Source organism: Xiphophorus hellerii, chromosome 12 (assembly GCF_003331165.1).
Source record: "Xiphophorus hellerii strain 12219 chromosome 12, Xiphophorus_hellerii-4.1, whole genome shotgun sequence".
Taxonomy (NCBI): domain Eukaryota; kingdom Metazoa; phylum Chordata; class Actinopteri; order Cyprinodontiformes; family Poeciliidae; genus Xiphophorus; species Xiphophorus hellerii.
The window spans coordinates 16574826-16596068 of record NC_045683.1 but is presented as its reverse complement, the minus strand read 5'-3'; the positions used below and the strand labels follow the sequence as shown (position 1 = coordinate 16596068).

At 39.0% G+C, this 21243-nt stretch overlaps 3 protein-coding genes across 10 annotated transcripts in view; 2 read left to right on the top strand and 1 right to left on the bottom strand.

The window, feature by feature from the left end:
* Window positions 1-5869, top strand: part of osbp2b (oxysterol binding protein 2b) — a 73862-nt gene extending 67993 nt beyond the window's left edge. For 4 of the 6 annotated variants that reach the window (XM_032579260.1, XM_032579262.1, XM_032579264.1 and 1 more), the window contains 5 exons: window positions 33-128; window positions 789-973; window positions 1113-1333; window positions 1611-1628; window positions 2686-5869. In XM_032579260.1, the coding sequence (XP_032435151.1) occupies window positions 33-128; window positions 789-973; window positions 1113-1333; window positions 1611-1628; window positions 2686-2828 (663 nt within the window). In that variant the 3' untranslated portion in view covers window positions 2829-5869. The remainder of the gene's footprint in view (window positions 1-32; window positions 129-788; window positions 974-1112; window positions 1334-1610; window positions 1629-2685) is intronic. The other 2 variants (XM_032579261.1, XM_032579265.1) reach the window with 1 other exon arrangement.
* Window positions 5870-8573: 2704 nt separating this feature from the next.
* Window positions 8574-17055, top strand: LOC116730227 (protein MLP1). The gene is made up of 18 exons (XM_032579266.1): window positions 8574-9255; window positions 9790-9859; window positions 9939-10045; window positions 10138-10195; window positions 12106-12186; window positions 12347-12454; window positions 12525-12609; window positions 12746-12869; window positions 12950-13042; window positions 13120-13211; window positions 13323-13389; window positions 13675-13788; window positions 14354-14548; window positions 15302-15361; window positions 15453-15649; window positions 15749-15775; window positions 15941-15998; window positions 16089-17055. Exons 2-18 carry the CDS (start codon window positions 9799-9801, stop codon window positions 16311-16313), a joined length of 1752 nt encoding a protein of 583 aa, XP_032435157.1. The 5' UTR covers window positions 8574-9255; window positions 9790-9798; the 3' UTR covers window positions 16314-17055.
* Window positions 17056-17405: 350 nt separating this feature from the next.
* On the bottom strand, window positions 17406-21231 carry ccdc117 (coiled-coil domain containing 117). 3 transcript variants are annotated; one of them, XM_032578458.1, is made up of 6 exons: window positions 20969-21231; window positions 20549-20743; window positions 20395-20439; window positions 19674-19910; window positions 19211-19351; window positions 17406-18282 (listed from the first exon to the last, which is right to left on the bottom strand). In XM_032578458.1, the coding sequence occupies exons 2-6, from the start codon at window positions 20641-20643 to the stop codon at window positions 18045-18047; spliced, it is 756 nt and encodes a 251-aa protein (XP_032434349.1). In that variant the 5' UTR covers window positions 20644-20743; window positions 20969-21231; the 3' UTR covers window positions 17406-18044. The 3 variants fall into 3 exon arrangements, with proteins under 3 accessions (XP_032434349.1, XP_032434347.1, XP_032434348.1); XM_032578456.1 differs by having other exon boundaries at window positions 20395-20442; window positions 20969-21230; XM_032578457.1 differs by having other exon boundaries at window positions 20395-20442; window positions 20549-20713; window positions 20969-21230.
* Between the last annotated feature and the right edge of the window lie 12 nt (window positions 21232-21243).

Genomic DNA, 21243 nt, shown 5'->3' with positions numbered 1-21243 from the left:
TCATTAATAATGTTCTGTGTGTGTTCACTCAGTCGGGAGACATTGAAATCATCAATCACACGACGAAGGAGACGTGCCAGCTGAAGTTTATACCTTACAGTTATTTCTCCAGGGATGTCCCACGAAAGGTAAAGGGTTAACATTACACACTTTGCTTATAATTGAGATCAAACAGTTAGAGGTAAATTTGTACAGTGCCGCCTCTCGCTAGAAAGCCTTTTTACATTTTGTGACGTCGCAACCACCACTCTCAATGAATGCCTCAAATTTGGAATTTATGAAAGAGTGTCATAAAGAAACCCACCAGGTGGCATGCTGTGGGAATGCTTTTCTTCAGTATGAACATGAAACTGGTCAGACTTTGAGAAAATAGGTGGTGTTAAATAAAGGCTAATCTTCCTTTTGGAGTTTGCAAATACTTAGGTTCAAATCAAAGTCTGGTCATGTGTTATTTGTCCAGGACTTCAGATTTTATGCGAAGAAATATGGGCACAAATTACAGTTTTGTGCAAAGTTGGTAGAAACTACCAACTTTTTTACCAACAGTAGTCTTTGGTAGCTGCAAGTACTGACTCTGGGAGGCTCTGTACAAAGCATGTATACTGCAACCTGTGATTTATTTTTTAACATTACATGTTAAATCAATTAAGCTTCTTTAAACTTTGGACAGTACTTTTATGGCCATGGATGCTTACATTTGGTAGAGATTTGTAATAATCTTCTAAAGTTTCAGTAGTGTGTGTTGACATTTCTAACAAACAATGTACATGATACCGTCTCACCCTCAGGTAACAGGTGTGGTAGCAGACAGTAGAGGCCAGGCTCATTACATCCTCTCTGGTACATGGGATGAAAAAATGGAAAGTGCTAAGATCATTCAGAGCAGCGAAGGGGCCAGCGGATCAGAAGGGAAGCAGAAGACAGTTTATCAGACCTTACCCCCCAAACTCCTGTGGAAGAAATACCCTCTACCGTAAGCCTCTGCTCTACGAATCAGACGACTGTTATTTATGAGTCACAGCTGTTGAGAAAAGGGCTGCGACGTCCACTCAATACTACTGAATGTAAAACATTGCAATGTGACTCCGGCCAATTTCCTCTCACTCTGTCAGGGAAAACGCTGAGAACATGTACTACTTCTCTTCTCTGGCTCTGATGCTGAACGAGCCGGAGGACGGGGTGGCGCTGACCGACAGCCGGCTGAGACCCGACCAGAGGCTGATGGAGGACGGCCGGTGGGACGAGGCGAACGTTGAAAAACAGAGGCTAGAAGAGAAACAAAGAGCTGTGAGACGGCGAAGGGAAGCAGAGGCCACAGGTGCACTGCATGAAGGTACGTCTTATATAGCAAGGAGTTTGGTCTTCGAAGGAAGTGAGAGCTTCATTTAGCAGGTATTTTCTTTGGTCAAAAGCCTGTTTGGCTGTAAAACTTATTTTAAAATGTATAAATGAAGAGATGAAAAGTAAATGTTTGAGGGTGAATTTCTTTATTAAAATCCCTAACCCAGACCTGGAACGATTCATCTAGACTGTCCCTGTTGGACAAATGCAGGGTTTTATTCAATGTACCCATGACTTGTCTTTCTTTTCCTCCCTCTGTTGATGGTCAGAGTGTGATTATGACTCTGGTGAGTGCGGGTTGTCCTGTGCCCCTCTTTTGTGCATCCCACACACACTCTCTCCATCATTTTGTGTGTCCTCTGTGTGCTCTGCCTCTGGATCTGCATGAAGCTCTTCTCATGTCGACTTCTTTAAATAACAGCTCAGGAAAACACATGACTTTTTCCTGCATACGTGTGCATTTTCATTCAGAACTGGCCTAAGATACATGTTGACTTAAACATGAGTACAGAGCCTTGCAAAAGCATTCATACCCCAGAATCCTTTCAGATTTTGTCACATTACAACTAGAACCTGCAGTGTACTTTTAACAATGCATTATAGCCCATGCCTGTGGCCAGGAAGGAAGAGGATATAAGGTTTTCTTAATTTTTCTGTTTTTACTTTTTATTTATTTTCTTTTTTTACAGACAAAAATTAAAAATCTAATTAGTCCCCTCTTTACTCTGATACACTTGAATAAAAGTAGGAAAGCTTAAAACGAAGGAACACGCCAGACAGCTCAATGGTAAAAGTTTACAGAGGTTTAAAGCAGCTGATTTAGATTTTAATTTGTAATAAAATGTAGAACCCATCAATTACCTTCCACTTCGCAACAAAGCACTACTTTGTTTTGATCCACAAATAAAACCTCAGTAAAGTACTTTGAAGTTGTTAAAAAAGAAGTGGAGAAGTAGTTTGAGTAGTCTATAGATGCACAATTTAGAAAAAATAAATGCTGAGCTTATTTTCGATATATTTGTTAAAAATAAAATATACAACTCGCACATCAAAAAGCTGCAGTTTCTCCTCTTTTCCAACTGGTTTGACATAAGATATACAATGACTGTTTATTTTCCTCTGATCTTAATTTTTTTGTTTGATGTTTCGTTCCTTAAAATCTTCATTTAAACTTGTTTCAGCTTGGTCCACATTTGGAGCTAACCCAAATGTAGTGCACAGACACCGGTTGCTTTTCATTGAAACACATTTCTGTTTTCCTCAGTAATTATTTGCAAGCGTGCCTTTTCCTCTCTGTGATTTGTGGACAAAGCTTTTGAAGTAAAATCTGTGCTTCATCCTCAGGCAGAGACTATGAAGGCTACCAGCCGCTGTGGTTTCACCAGAGGAGGGAGTCGATCACTGGAGAGACAAACTTTGTGTACAAGGGAGGTTACTGGGAGTCGAAGGAGAGAGAGGACTGGAGCATGTGCCCTGAAATCTTTTAGCTCAGGAGCTCGTCTCGGACGACACCGACCTCACCGGACAAGGAGCCGCTCGGCCTCTGGGCTGCGGGCCGTAGAACAAAGCCGACTTGTGACCACCACAAGGATCTATAGGAGTGTGAGAAAGTGTATTTCACACAATATCTGATTACACATTACCTCCAAAAGTGTTTTTGTTTATTTTGAACATAGAAGACAGGGCGTTCCCTCAGCAGTCCTCCCTGCACAGTGCTGATTCTCTGCTGCTCCTCAAATAAACTCAGTGCACTTTTCCAGAATTCACTCCACTACAGACTAACAGCAGCTGGACAGAAATTTCATATGAATGCCGATTCTTACTGGTCTGAAGAAATTATCAAGAGCCACACTGAAACACAACAGTGTTGAATACACATGTCAGTATTTCCTCTTAAAGACAAACTTCCTCACATGTCAATCAGTAAAACCCTTAATCTCAGTAATCCCAGTTAACTATAAAACCTAACTAACTCCCTGATTACATGGAGAAGATTACAATCAGGTTGATTTACAAAAAAAGTTTTAAAAATAGTGATAAGACCGATTATATGCTATACACTGAACTACTGAACAGTTTAAAATGCAGATCAGACAGCTCAAGTGCAATTATAAGAAAATCATTAGAGAGGAAAACTGAATTTTGAAGTAAATAGTTTTTAAAATATGAACGCCAGGCTGCCAAAAAACTCTACTACAATATATTAAATAAGTAAATAATTAAGTGAAAGTAGTGAGTTAGTCAGATTTTGTACAAATAATTTTTTTATTTAATTAATTTGATATATCACATGCCAGAAAGCTATTTTATTTTAAGTGAAAGTTGGTGTTTCTCTTAACTCATGACTATAGAGATGCAGTTTTTGTTTTTAGGAGACCCTTTATGTAGTCAGAGAAAAATGACATTTAATGGATACTTTATATAAATATTTTAAGTTAAAGTTGCCTCTTTGATCTGTCATCCAAAGATCCTTTAGATATTTTTCCATTTGTGATTGTGATTAGCTAAATTATATAGGAGTGGTGGAAACATTTAGGTGGCACACAGTATGTTTTTCATTAGTGCCAGATCAAAACATTTATTTCACATTTACTGAACTCTTCATTAAGACCTTTGAAAGCACTTTTCGCTGTGGTTGACTGGAACTGTGCTTCTCAACTTGTGAGTCGAGAACCTTGGCAACCATAGAATCATTTTTGAACAATGTAGAAAACAATAGATCAAATGTTTTTACATATTGGAGTTGAAACTGTTTGTAATCACCTTCACCAATGTTATGTCACTAAATGAGGGCCGGTCATTTCACCTCTTCGCCAATTCTTATCTTTGAAGCTTCTATAATTTCATTTATTCTGGTGAAGGATATTTTGCACCAAACATGTTTCAGTTTCTACCCACCTGGAGAGCGTTTCATACCTGCTTTCATGACAAATGGTTTAAAGTCAATTCTGTCATAAACAGAAATGACTTTATTGTAGAAATAATATCTTATTTCTACAAGATATCGTTGTAGAAATAATATATTGCTCAGGGCCTCCGGAGGTCCCAGTCCGCCATATTTTATCAGCTTAATGGCCTACATTAAATCAATATGAATAGAAAATGGTTTAATTTCAAACTCTATACATATACAATCATACATGGGAGTTCACCATTTAATAACTATCCCCATAATTTCCTAATAATCAAAACAAAAATAGAAAGCTGTGCAGTGGTTAGGGTGTATGACTAAAATGTTTTTTTTTTTTTTTTTTTTTACAAGTTATGATAGAATGTCATGACTAGGTATAGGTAAACATGCAGATTTGAATTGATGAAGTTGTGAATTAACCTGTAGCCTCCTGAATAGATTTTAATTGTCAGATTTAAATAGAGGGTGCAACTCAAGGGTTTATCTGATCATAGAATCAAAAACCTCATTTTTGCACTTTTTTCTCATTGACTTTAGAGCGACCATTTTCACTTGTGCCAACAATCACAGGCGTTGACCACGGTGTCGAAACTCTAAAAGGTTGTGAACCGCTGGACTAAAAGTGAGTGCAGATGGCCTGAATTGATGTTTAGAAATCTCCCCTCTGTGCATGTTCTTTACCTTGTTTTCTGGTGCTCACACACAGCCTCGCCCTCTGTAACCCGTTGGTGATTGTACAAAAAAAAATCTGCACCTTATCACTGACGCGTTTGTTGGTTATTAGATCATTCAGCCTGCAACTTGTTGGTGTTTCTTACTCGAATCCCACCAACTCTTCCACCAGCAGTGGCTCTGAGATTAGAGGGAATCCCGCCTGTGTGCGAGCCTGGAGCGGTCTGCGCGCGGCGCTGCAGGGGGAATCAGCTGACAGGCGGGTAAAGTTGGTTGCAGAGGCAGACAGGGCTGGTTCCTGTTGCACTCCACTGTGCTGTCGGCTGCAGCCACAGAGGACTGCCTCAGCTGCTGCTGCTGCTGCTTCGACACCAAATCATAACTCCTTCACTGTTTGCGAACATGCTGATCTGGGATCAGCACACAAAGATACACAGAGTCTTTTTGCCTTTAACTGACTGAATAAGGGAACGAGTCCCCTGACCTGTGCACTACGAGTCTATGGTGACAAGAGTTTTAAAAAAATTAGTTAGTATTTTTTTGTAATTATTATTAGGAATGTAGAAATCATGGCTGGAGGTAATTGTACCTACCGTCCAGTCAATTTGTGTGAATATTTTGTCATAATATTGTAAAAATGATGAATAGTTCTACTAAACTATGTATGGAGCATCTGTACAGAAAATACAGAGAGCCTGAAGGATTTATTGTCACTTTTAACTTCTAACCTGAACTGATTCTGTCTGAGTTAACCCTGAGAAACCTGTAATTTGGCCAAAAAACTGTCTTAACACAATAAAATGTGCTTTTGATAGAGTCCTTAAGGCTCACATGTTAGAAATGTTTTCCTCTGATGTGATGATGTGGAGAAAATAATATCCTTCCCATTTGTCCTGATTGATTGAAGAAGATTTTTGGTTTGAGAATACAAGATCATAAAATGACTTTTGTGAGATTATTTAATAATGGTTTCATGATTTGACAATAATGAATCAAAGTCCTTCCAATGTTCATTCTCTCATAATTTAATTGTATATACAGATCTGGAAAAAATTAAGAGACCACTGCAAAATGATCAGTTTCTATGATTTTACTTTTTATAGGTATGTTTGAGTAAAATGAACATTGTTCATTTATTCTATGAACTACTGACAACCTGTCTCAGAAATTACAAGCAAAATTGTATTTATTTGCAGAAAATGAGAAATGATGCAGTGCTTTCAGACCTCAAATAACGCAAAGAAAACAAGTTCATATTCATTTAGAAACAACAATACTAACGTTTTAACTCAGGAAGAGTTCACAAATCGATATTTGGTGGATTAACCAGGAGATTTTCAATTTCGTTCAGTACAGTGCTCTTTTATTTTTCCAGAACTGTATATTTATATATAAAATAATATATATAAAATAATATATATAAAATTAAAATATGAGATGATATACAGTACATATACAGTATGTGTATATCGTCTTATATTTCATCTGGCAATCCATATCTGTCAGACTGCATTACTGGACTCTGACAGAGTAAAGGATGAACATAATACACACTCCAGAAGCCAAACCATAAGATTTTAAAGAAAGGCGACACCCAGCTGAGTTTCAACCCCCACACCTCCACCAGTCCTCCCACCCAGAGGCAGAAAGAGGCTCAGATGAGGCCATGGCATCAGGATGATGACCCGTCAGCAGCTTTTGGATCCGACTGACCACAGTGGTTGCCCGGGACTCCACCATGGGATCACAATAAAACCTGGTGCTGCATGGAAATACACAATCAGACCTCTTCTAATCTGCCTGCCAACAGCAGGAACAGAAGCCCAGGATAAACCCAAAATGACATGCAGGTATTTGACCCGACTGAGGAGGCGGCCGGATCCCCTGCAGAGTTTATCCCCCAAATTGTCTTGGCTCTCTCAGAACCATAAAATGAAGAGTAGTGAGAATTTAGATGAGTTAATCCAAAATATGAAGTAATTCTAAAACCAGCGGTGGATGAATGCAGGCATGAGAGAAACAGACAACAAATGTTGAGGTGTTTTGATTCTGAGATTCACTCTCTGAACAAAAGAAAAGTGAGCTGAACAGATCATCTATAGAGGGACGTGTGACCCAAGTAATCCCAGGATGCACCTGACTGTCCAGGCATCCCCACTGAGCAACTGCAATGTGGAGCTAAAACAAGAGGTGCAATAGAAAATGACTTCATGTGATGTTTGAGTTATTATACATTTTAATAGTCATGTTGAGCTTGGGATTATTTGGATCAGTATGTTTCAGAATATCACAACTTCAGTGGCTGATGGTGAAGTGGCCTGCATCGTACTTGGCACCTGCAGAAACAGCACAGTGAATGTTCAGATCCATTCAATTAGAATAAAAAATCAATTTATTTATAAGCTTTATCACTAAGTGAATCTCATTATACAGATTAATTACACACAGATGGACGGTTTCTAGCCTTTATTTCTGATAATTATGGTAATTTTTCTCTTACATGACATTTAAAATTAGAATAATACATCAGATCAGTAAGAAAAAAGAATACAAACATGTTAGCTTAATGAAAAGTGTCTTTAATACCTGCTTGTAAAGGTACTTACAATCTGGACAAAAGAGATTAATAGGGACATATATTCTAATTTATTGAATATGACTGTAAGTCTGTCAAAGTTGTTGATGCTTCAAACTGAGCAGCTGTTTGCCTTCAAAGCATCTTCTTTTCTCATGAGAGAAAAGAAGATGAGTTCAAAGTTGAGTTAACGTAATGAGTTAATGAAAAACTTTCAAAGTTTTTCATTAACTCATTCCTTGTCTCTTTCTTCTCAAGGGTGCCATTATTCTCATGTTGGTATCTCCATGCTGCGTGTTTCCATAATGAACATAATAATTCACGAGAGATGAAGATGGTTCCTCCTCACTAGAAGCTACTCAGATCTGTGGCAGAATAAAAGGATGACGGCTGGAGATCCATTTTGCCTTTTTTTGACTGAAAGCATCGCCACATATAAATGCCTCTTACCTTCGAGTTGTTTCCTCAGAATTTTTACAGTAAAAAAGTCCAACAGCAAATGCAAATGCAATTTTCCTTAAGTGTAAAATTAGTCAGTGATTCTTGAGAAGAGGGACAAAACAGGTCCTATGGATAAAGCACAAAATTTGAATAAAATATACACAAAATATAATTTTTTCAAATATCTGACTAAACTAACGTGGGCCATGTGAGCACAACAATGTATGTTTTCCTGGTGTTTGCTGAATATTTTTTATTTTAAACATTGTAGTAGGTGGATGGTGTCTTTAAAATCCCTTGTCCTGGAGCAAAACTCAATACATTATAATAGTTTAAAACAATTAAAGGAATACTAAGATAATATATTATGACAATTAAGTATAAGTATTCAAATAAATAATTATAAAAGTATCAATAAATTGAATTAAAAATCATCTTTATATATTTTCCAACTCCATTGAAATTTGTCCCAAGTTTTTGTCAGACATAAAAAGAATGTTAAAAAATCAGGCATTATTGGGGGGCATCATAACTTCTGAGGACCACCTTTTCGATATGTCCAGACCAATTAAAACACAAAAACGAGTCCAGTCTTTCCTCTCCTGGAAAGTCGGTTGCAAGAATGAGAGCCTTTGTACTAGAGCAGTCATCATAGTGACCAGACATAAATTTTGTTAGACGTCTCTGCTAAGATTTAAAACGGCAATGACAGCACAGAAACCGAAAGAATATTAGTGAACTGGAGGCATGAGGAACGCTGCCAGGAGAAATCAAAGTCTGACGCATCAAACTTTCAGCAGCTTATAACAGCGAAATAGTTGAGTTACCTTCCAAAATTCAATGTGCATATGAGCCGTTTTCCCACTGTGGGCTCTGAAAAGGGACGAAGGAGAAATTTAAATTTAGTCTCATTTTCATTCCTTTTTTGAACACATTTTTCTTAATAATTGACTTGGTGACTGCTTTCTGATTCAGAAGAACGTGTGGACAATGACATGTATTCTATGCTTTTTACCCCATTCAAGCAAACATGTTTCACATCATATTTTTTGCGGGGATCAAATGTACAGCAGAAAGTCCCTAAAAGTCCAATAAATGTCCTCAGTTTCCTCTTGAGGATTCTAGTCAGAAACTCTGATACTAATGTTAGTGCCCCTTTGTCTTTCAGCTCTGACTGCACATGTGCAAGTGGGAGCTGTTTAAGTGTTTCCATAGCAACTAGTTTTCCCAGATTTCCCTCAGGAGCAGCAAGTTTTCTTTAGCCACTGCAGGAGTCAGGATCTGGAGCAACTTTACTCACTTTGTCTGCTTAAAGGTAAGCGACAAGGCAACAAATAGTAAGTTCTCTCTTGCTTGCTTTTTCTTTCTTACTTTCTTTTTTCTCCCTTCCTTTCTTTCTTTCTTTCTTTCTTAGCTCTGACATTTACCAGTCGCATTTTGCTATTAAATAATTTCCAACAGCATCCAGGGGAGCTAATAAGTGTTTAATAAGTTTGTTGGCACCAAATCAAATTTGTCTGTAGATTAAAACAACACAAGTTTGAGTTTGTTTTTGTTTTACTGTGCTTTTAAGGTTTTCAAGTCAATGCAAAATCTCATATTAAGGCATTTATATAAAACAGTACGCCCTCTGTCTTTAATGCTCATTTTGCGGTGAGGGAGAAACTGAGACAGTCTGCTGTCTCCTTGGTGAAAGAGCTTCCCAACAAGCTGACCAGGTTTCCTTGTCAACTGGGCAACAACATTCCTCACTCTCACATGAATCATGGCTGCCGGTCGGCCTGAAACACTGGTTCATACTGGGGAAATCTATTTGGTATGAGAAAAACAGCTGACTGTTTCTCTGCAGATTTAGGGCATGGCTGGCCATTACGAAGAGGACAGAGAGACAAAAGAGATCAGCAAACTTCTTTGCTCCGGTCAGAAGTTTTAAAGCATTCTTTATTGCTCGCTCTGTTGCACATTTGCTCAATGTTTACCCGCAGTTTCGTCTCTTAGATGCAGATCAAAAAGACAGCAATCTCAGGCTGGATCATCTGACTCCCAGACCTGATCACTGTGACCTCGTCCTAGACGCTATAGACCAACAACTTGAACAGCTGCAGGTCTGCTAATGCTATGTTTGGTCCATCAGTCATTTTCTCCCATAATATTTTAACTAAAAGTTATTTCAGCAAATATCCTTGCTTTTTTGCAGATTATCTCCCCAAAACCAAAAGGCGATGTGGTTCCTACATCAAAAAGTGGCAAAAACGGTAATGTATGCCATATATTCACCAGAAAATAAGTGACATTTTTCTTTCCACACAAGTGACAACAGATGTTTGGTTTTTCTAAGCTCCTCTGTGTGTCTGTAGCAAAACTCAAAACTAATAAAACCTGCATTTCATTGCACATTCCAGTGATAAAGAAAATCACTGGTGATATTTTCATTAAAAAAAACATTTTTTTCAAAACGTTTCCCCTTTTGTCTCATTGCAGGCACATATGTGTGGAGAAATTAATTACTAGGTGCAAATGGTTAAGCAACATTATGAGGATGTACACAAAGTGTCAATATTTATTTATTTATTTACTTTAATTTATTTAAAACAAACTCAACTCACCCTGAGTTTGCAGAACCCATTTTTGCTGTATTTCTACTTCAAGTCTTGGTATACGTCTCCACCAGTTTTGCACCTCTACACTAACTTTACCATTTTTGTATATCAAAGAAGCTCCAGCTTTTATTTCTGAAAAAAGAAAAAAAAATTGCACATAATTTTTGCATCAACTCCACAATAATGTACTACTTTTAGCTCTTCCTCTCATAATGTAAATGAATGACATTGAAGTTTGTAGTTGCAATGTTTTCTTCTCTCCCCCAGAAAATACGCTGACCTTCTGGGATGATTCTGTTAATAACAAGGAAATCAGAAAAGTCTGGATGTAATCCTCAGGGGCAAAGAGGAAAGTCAATTTTGGCGATATCAGGTTGTCTGGAGGCTTTTAGAGGCTTCTTGGAGAGTCACATCCTCTTTCAGAGAGTATTTGCTCTGAGGAATGTGGAAGAAGCTTCAAAGAGGAGACGACAGACCTCTCTCCATTTGGAAATACGGATCAATTAGACAGCGAGAACAAGACAGAGCGGACAGAAATCTCTGACAGTGACACTCATGAAAGTGATCAAAACTGGCAACATCCAGAGAAAAGAACAAAACAGTAAAATCTGTAAAAGGATTATTTATTGGTTAAAACGCCAGACATGACAGAGGGTGTTCTCTCTTTCTACCGTATCCGCTCAACACAAAGAGAGCGTTTGAGACGGTGTGAGCCTAGACAAGGAAAATTTCTACCAAAATAACAGAAGATATTAGAATAAATTGTTAGCATTTGTTTATGGGCAGATTTTGTTCAGACTCTTTATGCAGAAACATCACAGCTTTGCTGGGAAATAAAAAATTAATGGATAATCTTCTTTGCTTTCTATCTTTGATCTCTGGAATAAAAATAAGTCAGAGAAAAGAATTTTAAATGGGTTTAGCTTCTCGTCTTTTCAATTATGTCTATGTCAAGACTCCATCCTCTTTCAGTCTGTTCTCTCTTTAAATCAGGCTTTATTTTTGGTTTTCATTGGTTATCTGTTAAAGCCTCTATTGTAACCTAAGAAGATTTCTTGTTGCCTTCAACAACCCTTGTTCTACCATTTCTGTTTTTGCATCTCCTTTTGAAACCTCTAGAGGCTGTGGAAGGAAAAACAAAGAGGATTCTATTACTGATCAGCTTGTAAGGCTTAAAGCCTCTAAAGGTCTTGGCTGTAAAACATTTGCTTGGTGATGGCGTTGACTCGGTTTACTTCGGCTCGCTTCGTTTCCTCCACAAACACTAATCAGAGTTGCAGCCTCAGCAGTTTCTCACTTTGTTACCTCGTGGTCTCTGTTGGTTGTTGTTCTGAAGCTACTGCTAACATTTTGTTTCTAATTATATTCATTGCGCTCATTTGGGATTTTTTTTCTAGCTTTTATTTTCTGGCTAGAAGAAATTCCAGTAGGTCCCTTCTTCATGTACAATCTGAACAGGTCAAATTTGAATTTGAAAAAATGCAGGTCTGCGACTAAAATGTTTGAATCCTGTTCGTCAGGATGCCAGTTGACCTCAAGCAGCATGTGTTTTGTTTCTGTTCCAGGAGTTGCAAGATGGAGCTTTGGCAACATGCCGACGGACGGCGATCTTGATCTGGACGTCAGGCAGCAGGTCAGGAGGACAGGTAGGCGCAGCAGGAGCCAAAGAGGAAATGTAAAGGACCAAAAAAAAGTGCTGGATGCAAAACTTTAAATAAAGATTAAAACGAATACAAAACATGTTTTAAAATACATATATTTAACACTCCATAAGCATGTTTGTAACCTTTTTCACTCCCTCATAAGGGTGTTGCTCCTTCATGGAGGATGTTGGTGATTTGAATGACATCTGTGTTGATCATGGTGACAGTGACTCAGCTGGAGAGGAAGAGAGAGAAACTCAGTATACAGCAGGTAAATCAAAAAAAAAAAACAAAGACTACATTTTATTAAACAATAAACAAGTTGTTTTGTAATCACAAAGTGAGGAGATTCTCTGATGCACATGAACAGATGAAAAGTCTTTCTGCGTCCTCCAACAGTCAGCAGAACAACAGAAAAGCCAACAGGTATCTAGAAGATTTTTTTTTAAATTCTGCATTTTGTGATTTTCAACGTGTTAAAGGTTTTGTGACTCCCTTGTTGTATGTGTGTGTGTGTATATGTGTGTGTTTCAGTTTCTCACATTTGTATTTATTTTTTAAGTGAAAATAAAGACAGCAGTGAAGACATTAAAAACCTCATCAGGACGTCCACTCCAGTGAGGACATCAGAGAGGCAGCTGTCAGACTGCATCAACATGAAAGAGGAAGCCTTTGACTGCCGACGTGTAAGAATAGAGCTCACTCTTTACAATATTTATCCAAAATCATCCTGTGTGTCAGCAGCAATGTTTTGCTTTTTGCTTAGAAATGTGAGAACGAGGAGAAGAAACTCGGATCAAAGTGGATTCAGCTGAAAGAAGTTGAGCTTTGTCTCTCTGAACTCCGACAGAAAAAGAAGGTATGTGGCCTTGTTTAAGAAAAGGACATAAGATTAAAACTGTAGTTTGAGGCCTCGGTTTATTGCTTATGACGCAGGAAACCGTTCGGCAGCTAGAACAACTGTCTGCAGATACGACTTGGATGCAGAAGGAGAAAAGATCTTTGGAGTTTGTTCTGAGAAACAGCAGGTCAGAGAAATAATCTGTTTGCCACAAAGTTAAATCTTCACCAACATGCTTGTGTTTTGGTTACTCAAGTAGTGAAACGGCGTGCACATGCGTGCGTGTGCGTGTGTGTAGGTACCAGCTACAGCAGGTCCAGAGGCAGACAGAGTCACATCTGAAAACTGTGTTCTGCTGGAAGAAGGTAGTTCAGCAATAAATCCTGTTTTTGGTTTTAAATGACTAATTTGATTTCTTCTGTTCTTGCATCGTTTCTCAAACATAATCATATTCAAACATCACTGCAGTGGATCAGATCACAATTGAGAACAAAAAATAAATTATCATAGGAATGCTGCTATTTTTGTTTTTCGGTTTTTCAAAGTGAATATTTGTCTTGGATTTGACAGAATTAGGAGCAAAAATATATTTGTCTTTCTGCGAATGTGTTTCAAAATATTTGTAACTCATTAATGACTTCCTGGAGCAGCAGCTGGAGGAGCTTCATGAGGAGCTGCACAGGGCCACAGAGGCAGGGAGCTCACTGCTGAACAGATGTGCATGTCAGCAGAAACAGCTGGAGAAAAGGCATCAGACTGAGGAGGTGACACTCTCTTCTTTCACTATCAAAATCAAATCCCGTACAAAATATGAATAAAACAACATTGAAAGGATTTGTTAGCGCCTGCAACCTTTGAATAAAATCAAATGTTTTATTCAGAAATTGAATCACTTATAGTTTGGTTTTGCTTTAATATCAAATTTTCATTTGATGCAAATAAAGATTTGTTCTTTGTCATCGATCAGACCACAGTCTCCCTCATTATCTTAGTTTGTCCAAAAATGGTTTTTTGTCTTAAAGGCAGTAGTTTTCTGGATCTCTGTTAGATTTTTAGTTTGGTTTTGGTGCAGTAAAAAGCAGTGCAGTTTGTTTTTTTTTAGAAGTGTATCTGAGCCGCTGCAATAATCTCTGTCTAAAATGTGGTGCTGTTTGAGGAGTTGAAAAATACATTGTTTTGATTTTCCAGTTCATATTAATGCAGCATTCTGATATCATTTAATATAAATATTTCACCAGTTTGTAATGTTTTTCTATTTTACTTTAGATGTTGAACGGTTTTGGGTGAAAGGTTACATGTTGTTTCTGCTTTTCTTCTTCTCACTTTTAGCCCCCCGATGTTGAAGTCAGCGAGCTCCAGCACGAACTGGGAGAATGTAGGATCAAGGTGGGAGCACTGGGCGAAATGTTGGCGCACAAGGAGCTGCAGCTGACGGGTTTGCAGGAGGAACGAGACTCTCTGCAAGTGGAGAGAGACAACCTGATGAGGGAGCTGCAGCTCTACAGAGAGCTGGAAGAAGCTCAGGTAGTGATGGTAGGAGCTGAGGATTTCGAATCTTCATGGCAAAATTATTCACACTTCAACAGCCTCATATTAAGTTGTGCTGCACAAACATTAATGTGTTTTGTTGGGTGTTTAAGTGACAGTTCATCACAAAGTTGTACTAAGGTGTGAAATGGAAAAAGAGATACATGGATTTCAAATATATTTTTCTTCGACAAGTAGTTAAATCTCGTTCAGACAGGATGGATGGAGAGTGTTGGTGAAAACACATTTTACTAAAGTCTTGCTGCCTTTAAGAACTTTTCTTCCAGGTTTGCTCTGTATTCATCTCCATCCATCCATGTCCCCATCAACTCTGATAAGTTTCCATGTTTCTACTGATGAAAAGCATCCCCACAGTATGATGCTGCCAACACTGTTTCAGGATGGTGATGGTGTGTTCAGGATGAAGTCGGGTGTTTTTCTAGTCATTCATAACGTTTTGCATCGTCTACCACACGACGCTGTCTCCCCAACTTGACTTATATTAAGAACTCTCTGAAAACAAATGCATGCCACACTTTTCAGACCGTTTTCATCTCAGATATTAATACAAAGTATTTTTTTTGAATTTGCTTCTTAATTATGCACTGTTTGTGTTGATTGATGTTTTTAAATCCTCCTAATCTTTGCTTTGGAACATGACAAAATGTTGAAAGAGGACAAGAGTGATGAACATGTCTTTGGGGCACTCGCTGTAAGTGCATCTCTATGTTTTAATATTCCTTTCGGCAGCAACAACTGAACCTCCACAGGCAAGAGAAAGATCAAGCTTTAAAGGCACGTCTTATTCAGGTGCAAACTGAATACAAACGCATTTGTTTAAGCATACACAAATAGTTTTACACAGTTGCTGAGATTCTGTTTTATTCTAACTTGTATTGAGGAGCACATTGAGGAGTTCTGCAGTCTGAAACGTGTTCCTGGGCCTGAGGGAGGGGCGGCAGCATCTCTCTGCAGGCAGCTGAAGGCCCAGGAGCAGGAGCTGAGGCAGCTTCAGAGCAACACGGCTCAGTGGAAGCAGCAGACTGCGGCTCGCCTCGCAGGCAGCTTTACCGAGCAGCTGATGGCTGATCTGGAGAGGTGACGCAAAATCATCCTTACAACATGTCCCGTGCATGTTTCACTTCAGTCATGGCTGTGCACCCATGAAAACACCTTCAAACGTTTTTCATCCCACAGGTGCAAGACAACGCTGATGAGGTGCAGGTAACAAATAACACAGTAACTAACCAGCTAATGTAAAAAGTATTGTTTCAATCTAAAACTGCACAGTAGACGTTACCTGTAGACTTAAACATGTATGTTCCTACTGGTGCTGTGTTTTTTACTCATTGTGGCAGCTTTTAAAGAGTCTCCATGATTGTTTTACAGAAATGCATCAAAGATGAAAGAAACAAGTCCTGACAGAAGCACCATGTCTGGCGCAAAGGTAGATGACGTGTTAGCATTCGGCTCTTTCACACCTATTCCTTCAATAAACACGCTAACACCGTTCCTGTTCTCTCCTTTCTTCCATCAGGAATCTCAGGAGGCTGTTTGCTCCCACTTGCATCATGCAGCGGTCGGCGCTGCTGCTGCACACGTCCCCTCAGACGTCTCTTTGTTTCAGCTCCTTTGCTCCCTGCAGAGCAGAGTGGAGCGGCTCCAGGTAGAAAATCAGGCTTTCCCAGACACACTTAGCTTTGATGTATCAGGATCTTTTCTGACAACAGTGAGAGGGGAATTACCCAAAGGAGATTTTTGAGGATATTTCACTACTAAGTATAATTACAGGCTGTGCAGTGGCATGCAAAAGTATTTACACCCCTTGGAGTTTTTTGTATCGTCTTACTTTGCAACCACAACTCTCCTGTGGGCGAAGGTGGGTAAAGTAGATGTCTTGGACTTCATAAGTTGAGGGTTTGATTCCAGCATTCTCCTGCCACATGATGATATGCCCTTGGGCAAGACAGTAAACCCCAAGATCTGTACTGATGTGAGTTTGAATGGTTTTTAAGAGACTGGTGTAAAGTGCTTGGAGCTGTAAATATTCCAGAAAAGCACTAATAAATTTGGCCCATTCATATTTTATAATATACTAAAACAAATTAGAGCAAAATTGAGAAGAGGAAGGAAAAGGAGACATGCTGTGCCAATTTTTTATAATTAAAAACTTTAAAACTGTGGCTTAATATTCAGGTCCCACTGAGTTAATTCCTTGTAAAAGCATTCTTTGTGGTATGACTCCAAAACCACACAACTGAAATGATGTTGAATGTATTTTAAAGCCAATCAGCGGCAGTCATTATGACTCACTCACTGTTACATCTGCATGTGATAGAAGAATAAAAGGCAGGTCACTGTGACATACGGCAGCATTCATCTGTGCTGAGAAAAAGGGATCTTCCATGGCCTGTCGACAGTGAACTGTGAATGAGTTGTGAACTGTAAATTAAATCATGCCACTTTCGTTAAATAACCTAATAAAACTGTCATGTGTGAGGAAACCCTTGTGTAATGTTTCACATGCCAAAGTCAAACTAAATAATGACATCATGACTTATGAAAATGTTCAGGAAACGAAAACGACGCCTTTCTACCAGTACATATTAATCATGTCAGCTTTAACCGTACAGCCACTCCTCTGTTCTGAGGAGCTTAAGCATGATGAACTGTTCATGTGTCAGAGACTTTCCAGACTAAGATCTCCAGAAATGTAACAATTTATAGCCCATTTGGAAAATTTATTAATCTAATTTTTAGCTGCTTATTGTTGCTAGCTCATCTGAGTTTGTTGCTTATCTCTAAAAATGTATTTAACATTTTTAGGCTATTTTAAGAAAACTGTAGAGAAATGTTTTTAAAAACCTCTTCATGAACCATGTTTTATTATAAAACAAAAGAAGTAACAATGCTTCATGGCAATGTACAAATGCAAAGTTTACGCAAGTCATAAAAAAATGCCTTTGCAGAATTCCTTACAAAGTAATCAAAGGTCACAGTTGTGGCAAATATCTGAACCAGAGAAAGATTACTCCTGTATCATGAAACAACTGAGTTCTTAAAATCAAAGTTCAAAGAGCATTTCAGCGACAGAGGAGGATTACTCCTCCACCACAATATAACGGTAAACAGGAAGTCAGGCTTTTAGTGTTCTGTAGGGACTCCCTAAAGTTTGCAGAGAAGAGCCAGGCATTGCACACTTATGGTCAACAGTAACATAAGTCATATTTACATTACATCAGTATGCTGCTGGTCACTCATATGAACAAAATGCCTCTAACTTATGAGTGAATGTTAGTAAGGCGGCAAGTTTACAGGCCTTCAAGGTTTACATCAATAACACTGTTAAAGTTAATCCTCACATATCTGTCCACAAAAACAATGTGTGGCAAATAAATGACGCACAAACGAGCTCAAGATCAACAGGAGATCACAACACAACCGATCAGTTTATTCTGTGACGCTTGTCCAGTCTTTCACTTTGGCTTCGAGGTTAAATTTCCATGTCCTCCTCCCCCGAGTGGTGGAGCACAGGGAAGCTGTACATGGGTGCGCATGTCTCTGCAGGTGGACAGGAGGGGCTGAGGGGCGGGCTGGGAGACGAACATGGAGTTGGGTGCTGCCGGCCGACCGTCTGCTGTTTCCGCTGCTTCTGCAGCGAGTCCTTCAGCCTCTGGCAGAAGGGATCTTCTGGAGGACGCCACAGGACCAGCTCCATGCCTGAAGGACTCCTGGGGTCAAGAGGAAGGAGAGAGTGAAGGGAAAAAAGTCGCAGCAGATGGACATTAAATAGATAATTGTTATAGTCAAACGTAAGTTTATTAAACTCCAAAAATGCTTTTATGAAGATCTCAGAAAATTCTAGAAATGCAGCTAGTTTGCTGGACCTTTCTGGACTCCTTCACCAAAACTAAATTTGTTTTTAATTTGTGTAAATGTAGGGGGGAAAAAAAGAAATCAGTGTTTCTTTAAGTTTCAGTAAATTAGATCTACTTCCTTTTTATGACCACATAATAAAACATAATAACTAAGATTTAACATAATTAACATCTGGTAAAATTCCACTTTAACAGTTTATAATGATTAACAATATCATTGCTTTATAGCCATAACATTCTTAGGTTAATGTAAAACCCAATTTATTTTACATTTTCCAGTGATAAAGGAGCAGGCAGGCTAGCATAACAAAATGTTCTGATTTTAGGAGCAAGATTCTTTTGAAGGTATTTTAAAGGTATGTGGGAAAGTTTAAAATAATTCTGATAAGCTGAACTTATGATGATTTGTTGCTTCATGCATCTCAGGGTTTGTAGTTTGCAACAGCATAACACATGAATTACTGAACGGGGGCCGGAAATCACAAAATAAATGCTAGCAGAGTATTTTTCAAATACATAAAAACACTCCTAACAATACCTATTAGCTATTTTAACTGTTTTAAAATGATCAGAAACACTATGAGCTTTTATGTAGTAATCCATGTTTCCCTGGAGAATAAATATGACTCGAAGATCTTTTGTCTGAGCTACTCTTCAAAACCAGTAACATAAGAGAACACGGCATTCTGGTAGTGCAGATACTCTAAGGAATGAAAGTAACAGTGGAGGGCTCGGTACTTCAGGAGTTAAAGGATTATGGAAATGAGCATGGAGCACGTACACAGACTGGGCCACAGTTTGGGGGAGAATGTCACTGATGCCGCGCTGCAGACCCTCCTTCAAACTGTCTGAGATGACCAGAACCGGCCGCCTCGGGACCGGCTCTACATCAAGATCCTCATCATCATCTTCAAGGATTATTCTGCAACACATCAACATCATAGTGAACAAATACAGTCACACAAGGTGTGACTGTAATTTTTCTGTGCTGAACCCAAAAGAAAAATTACCACAACTGATTAGTGAAACAAAGCCCCTCTGTTTGAAATAAATAGAGTGAACTGCAGGACTCAATGGGAAATATGTATATTACCAAGGTGGTAGTAAAAGTAAGTGAAAAATCACCCAAAGTTTGGACTTTGGTCTGAAGGTCTGACAGTGGATTATGCATGAATGCACAAGCGTTAGTGGTTTTATATTTCTGACTCAACTTGAGGACAAGCAGGCAGAAAGTTGCTCCACACCTGTCTTCAATCTCCTGCAGTTTCCTGTGAGCCGCTTCTATCTCCATGCAGGGGCTCTCCATCTCAGCTCGGGGCTGGACAGAAGAGGGCTGCGGCAAAGTGAGGCTCTGATGTGCTGAACATGGCTGTGGAGGAGGAGGAAGGGGGACTTGCTGTGCTGACAGAGTAGGACAAGTGTTCACCAAAATATCCACTTCTGTTTCAGGCATTAACCTTCGCTTTTTGGCACTGCAACCCCTGACAAAGCAGAAAATATGTTAGAATATGCCTGTGTGGAGCCTGCATGCAGCGTGAAATGTTTTACACATTCCATCACATTAAAAACACAACATTTGTGTATTTTCAAATGAATTTTATGAGACAGAGCAAAACAAAGTAGCTCATAGCCAGCCAAATGCAGATCGAAATGCAAAGTGGCAACTTTTACAAATTCATCAGACTTTCTCTATCCAACTTGATTTAGATCAGCTTATTAGTATCAAGATGTGTAAAGCTGGCAAAATGGAAGCATCTCAGCAAAAGATGATCCTACAAAAACGATGTCAGGAGGACTGAAGACAAATGCAGATCACAATTTCCAGTTTTACTTTTAAAATAAAAACATTAAAAACTTCCACATCACAAATATGTGCCACTTTATGCTGATCTATTGCATAAAATTCAAATAAGATTAATTGATAGCAGGGCTACAATTATTATTCACCACACTTTGCTCACTTACTCATCATCTAGTCTCCTGTGCTTACGAAAGCGTCTTGTTTCCCAGCTGCTGTGGAGCAGAGACAAATATGTCAAAAACAAAACATTCCTGTATGCATTCCTGGTCAAGTGTCGGCGCTAAACTTGAGTCAAAAACATATCAATCAGTACCATACCTGTCTGAGTTTAGTTCTCTCTGAAGGCTGTCAGAGGTACTCGGAGGTCCCAACTCAAATTCAGGCAGAGTAGTGGGGCCTGAAAATGAATACATGGCTGGTAGACACCCCAGCTCACTGGCCGAGGGACGAAGGTGTGCATGAAGAACCAGTGGAAGGGTTGATCTGAGGCAGGTGGTTATAAGAAGTGTTAATCTGAAAGATCAAAACTGATGCTAATTAGATCAGCTTGAAAAAAAATGCATTTTTCTACAACGTACAGGACGCACGTAGTGACTGTCACCAACATGATACTACGGAATTTATTTCTTGTATCTGGTTGGGGTATTATTTATCTAAATAATGCATGGTAATAAAATTCTCATTGAGGTGACTAATATTTTTGCACAAGTTCAGAAAAACACAAGTTAAAGCGCTGACCTGTGAACCTGCCCTGCCCCCTCGCCGTTTGTTGCTGTCGATGTTTAGCTAGCTCCTCTCCGCACAGTTGGGGGTTTCTCTGTTTAATGCGGTCATTAGCAGACAATAACAGCATCTGGTGATATGACCCGATAAAATAATTAAACCTCGGCTAAGCAGAAATGGCTCATAGACCACACGCCTTATTGTGCGTGGTGTGTGTGAAAGGCTTTGAATGTAGGACGGGTCAACCTGACGTCGAATGAAAAAAAAACCCACTTACGCTGGAAGACTCG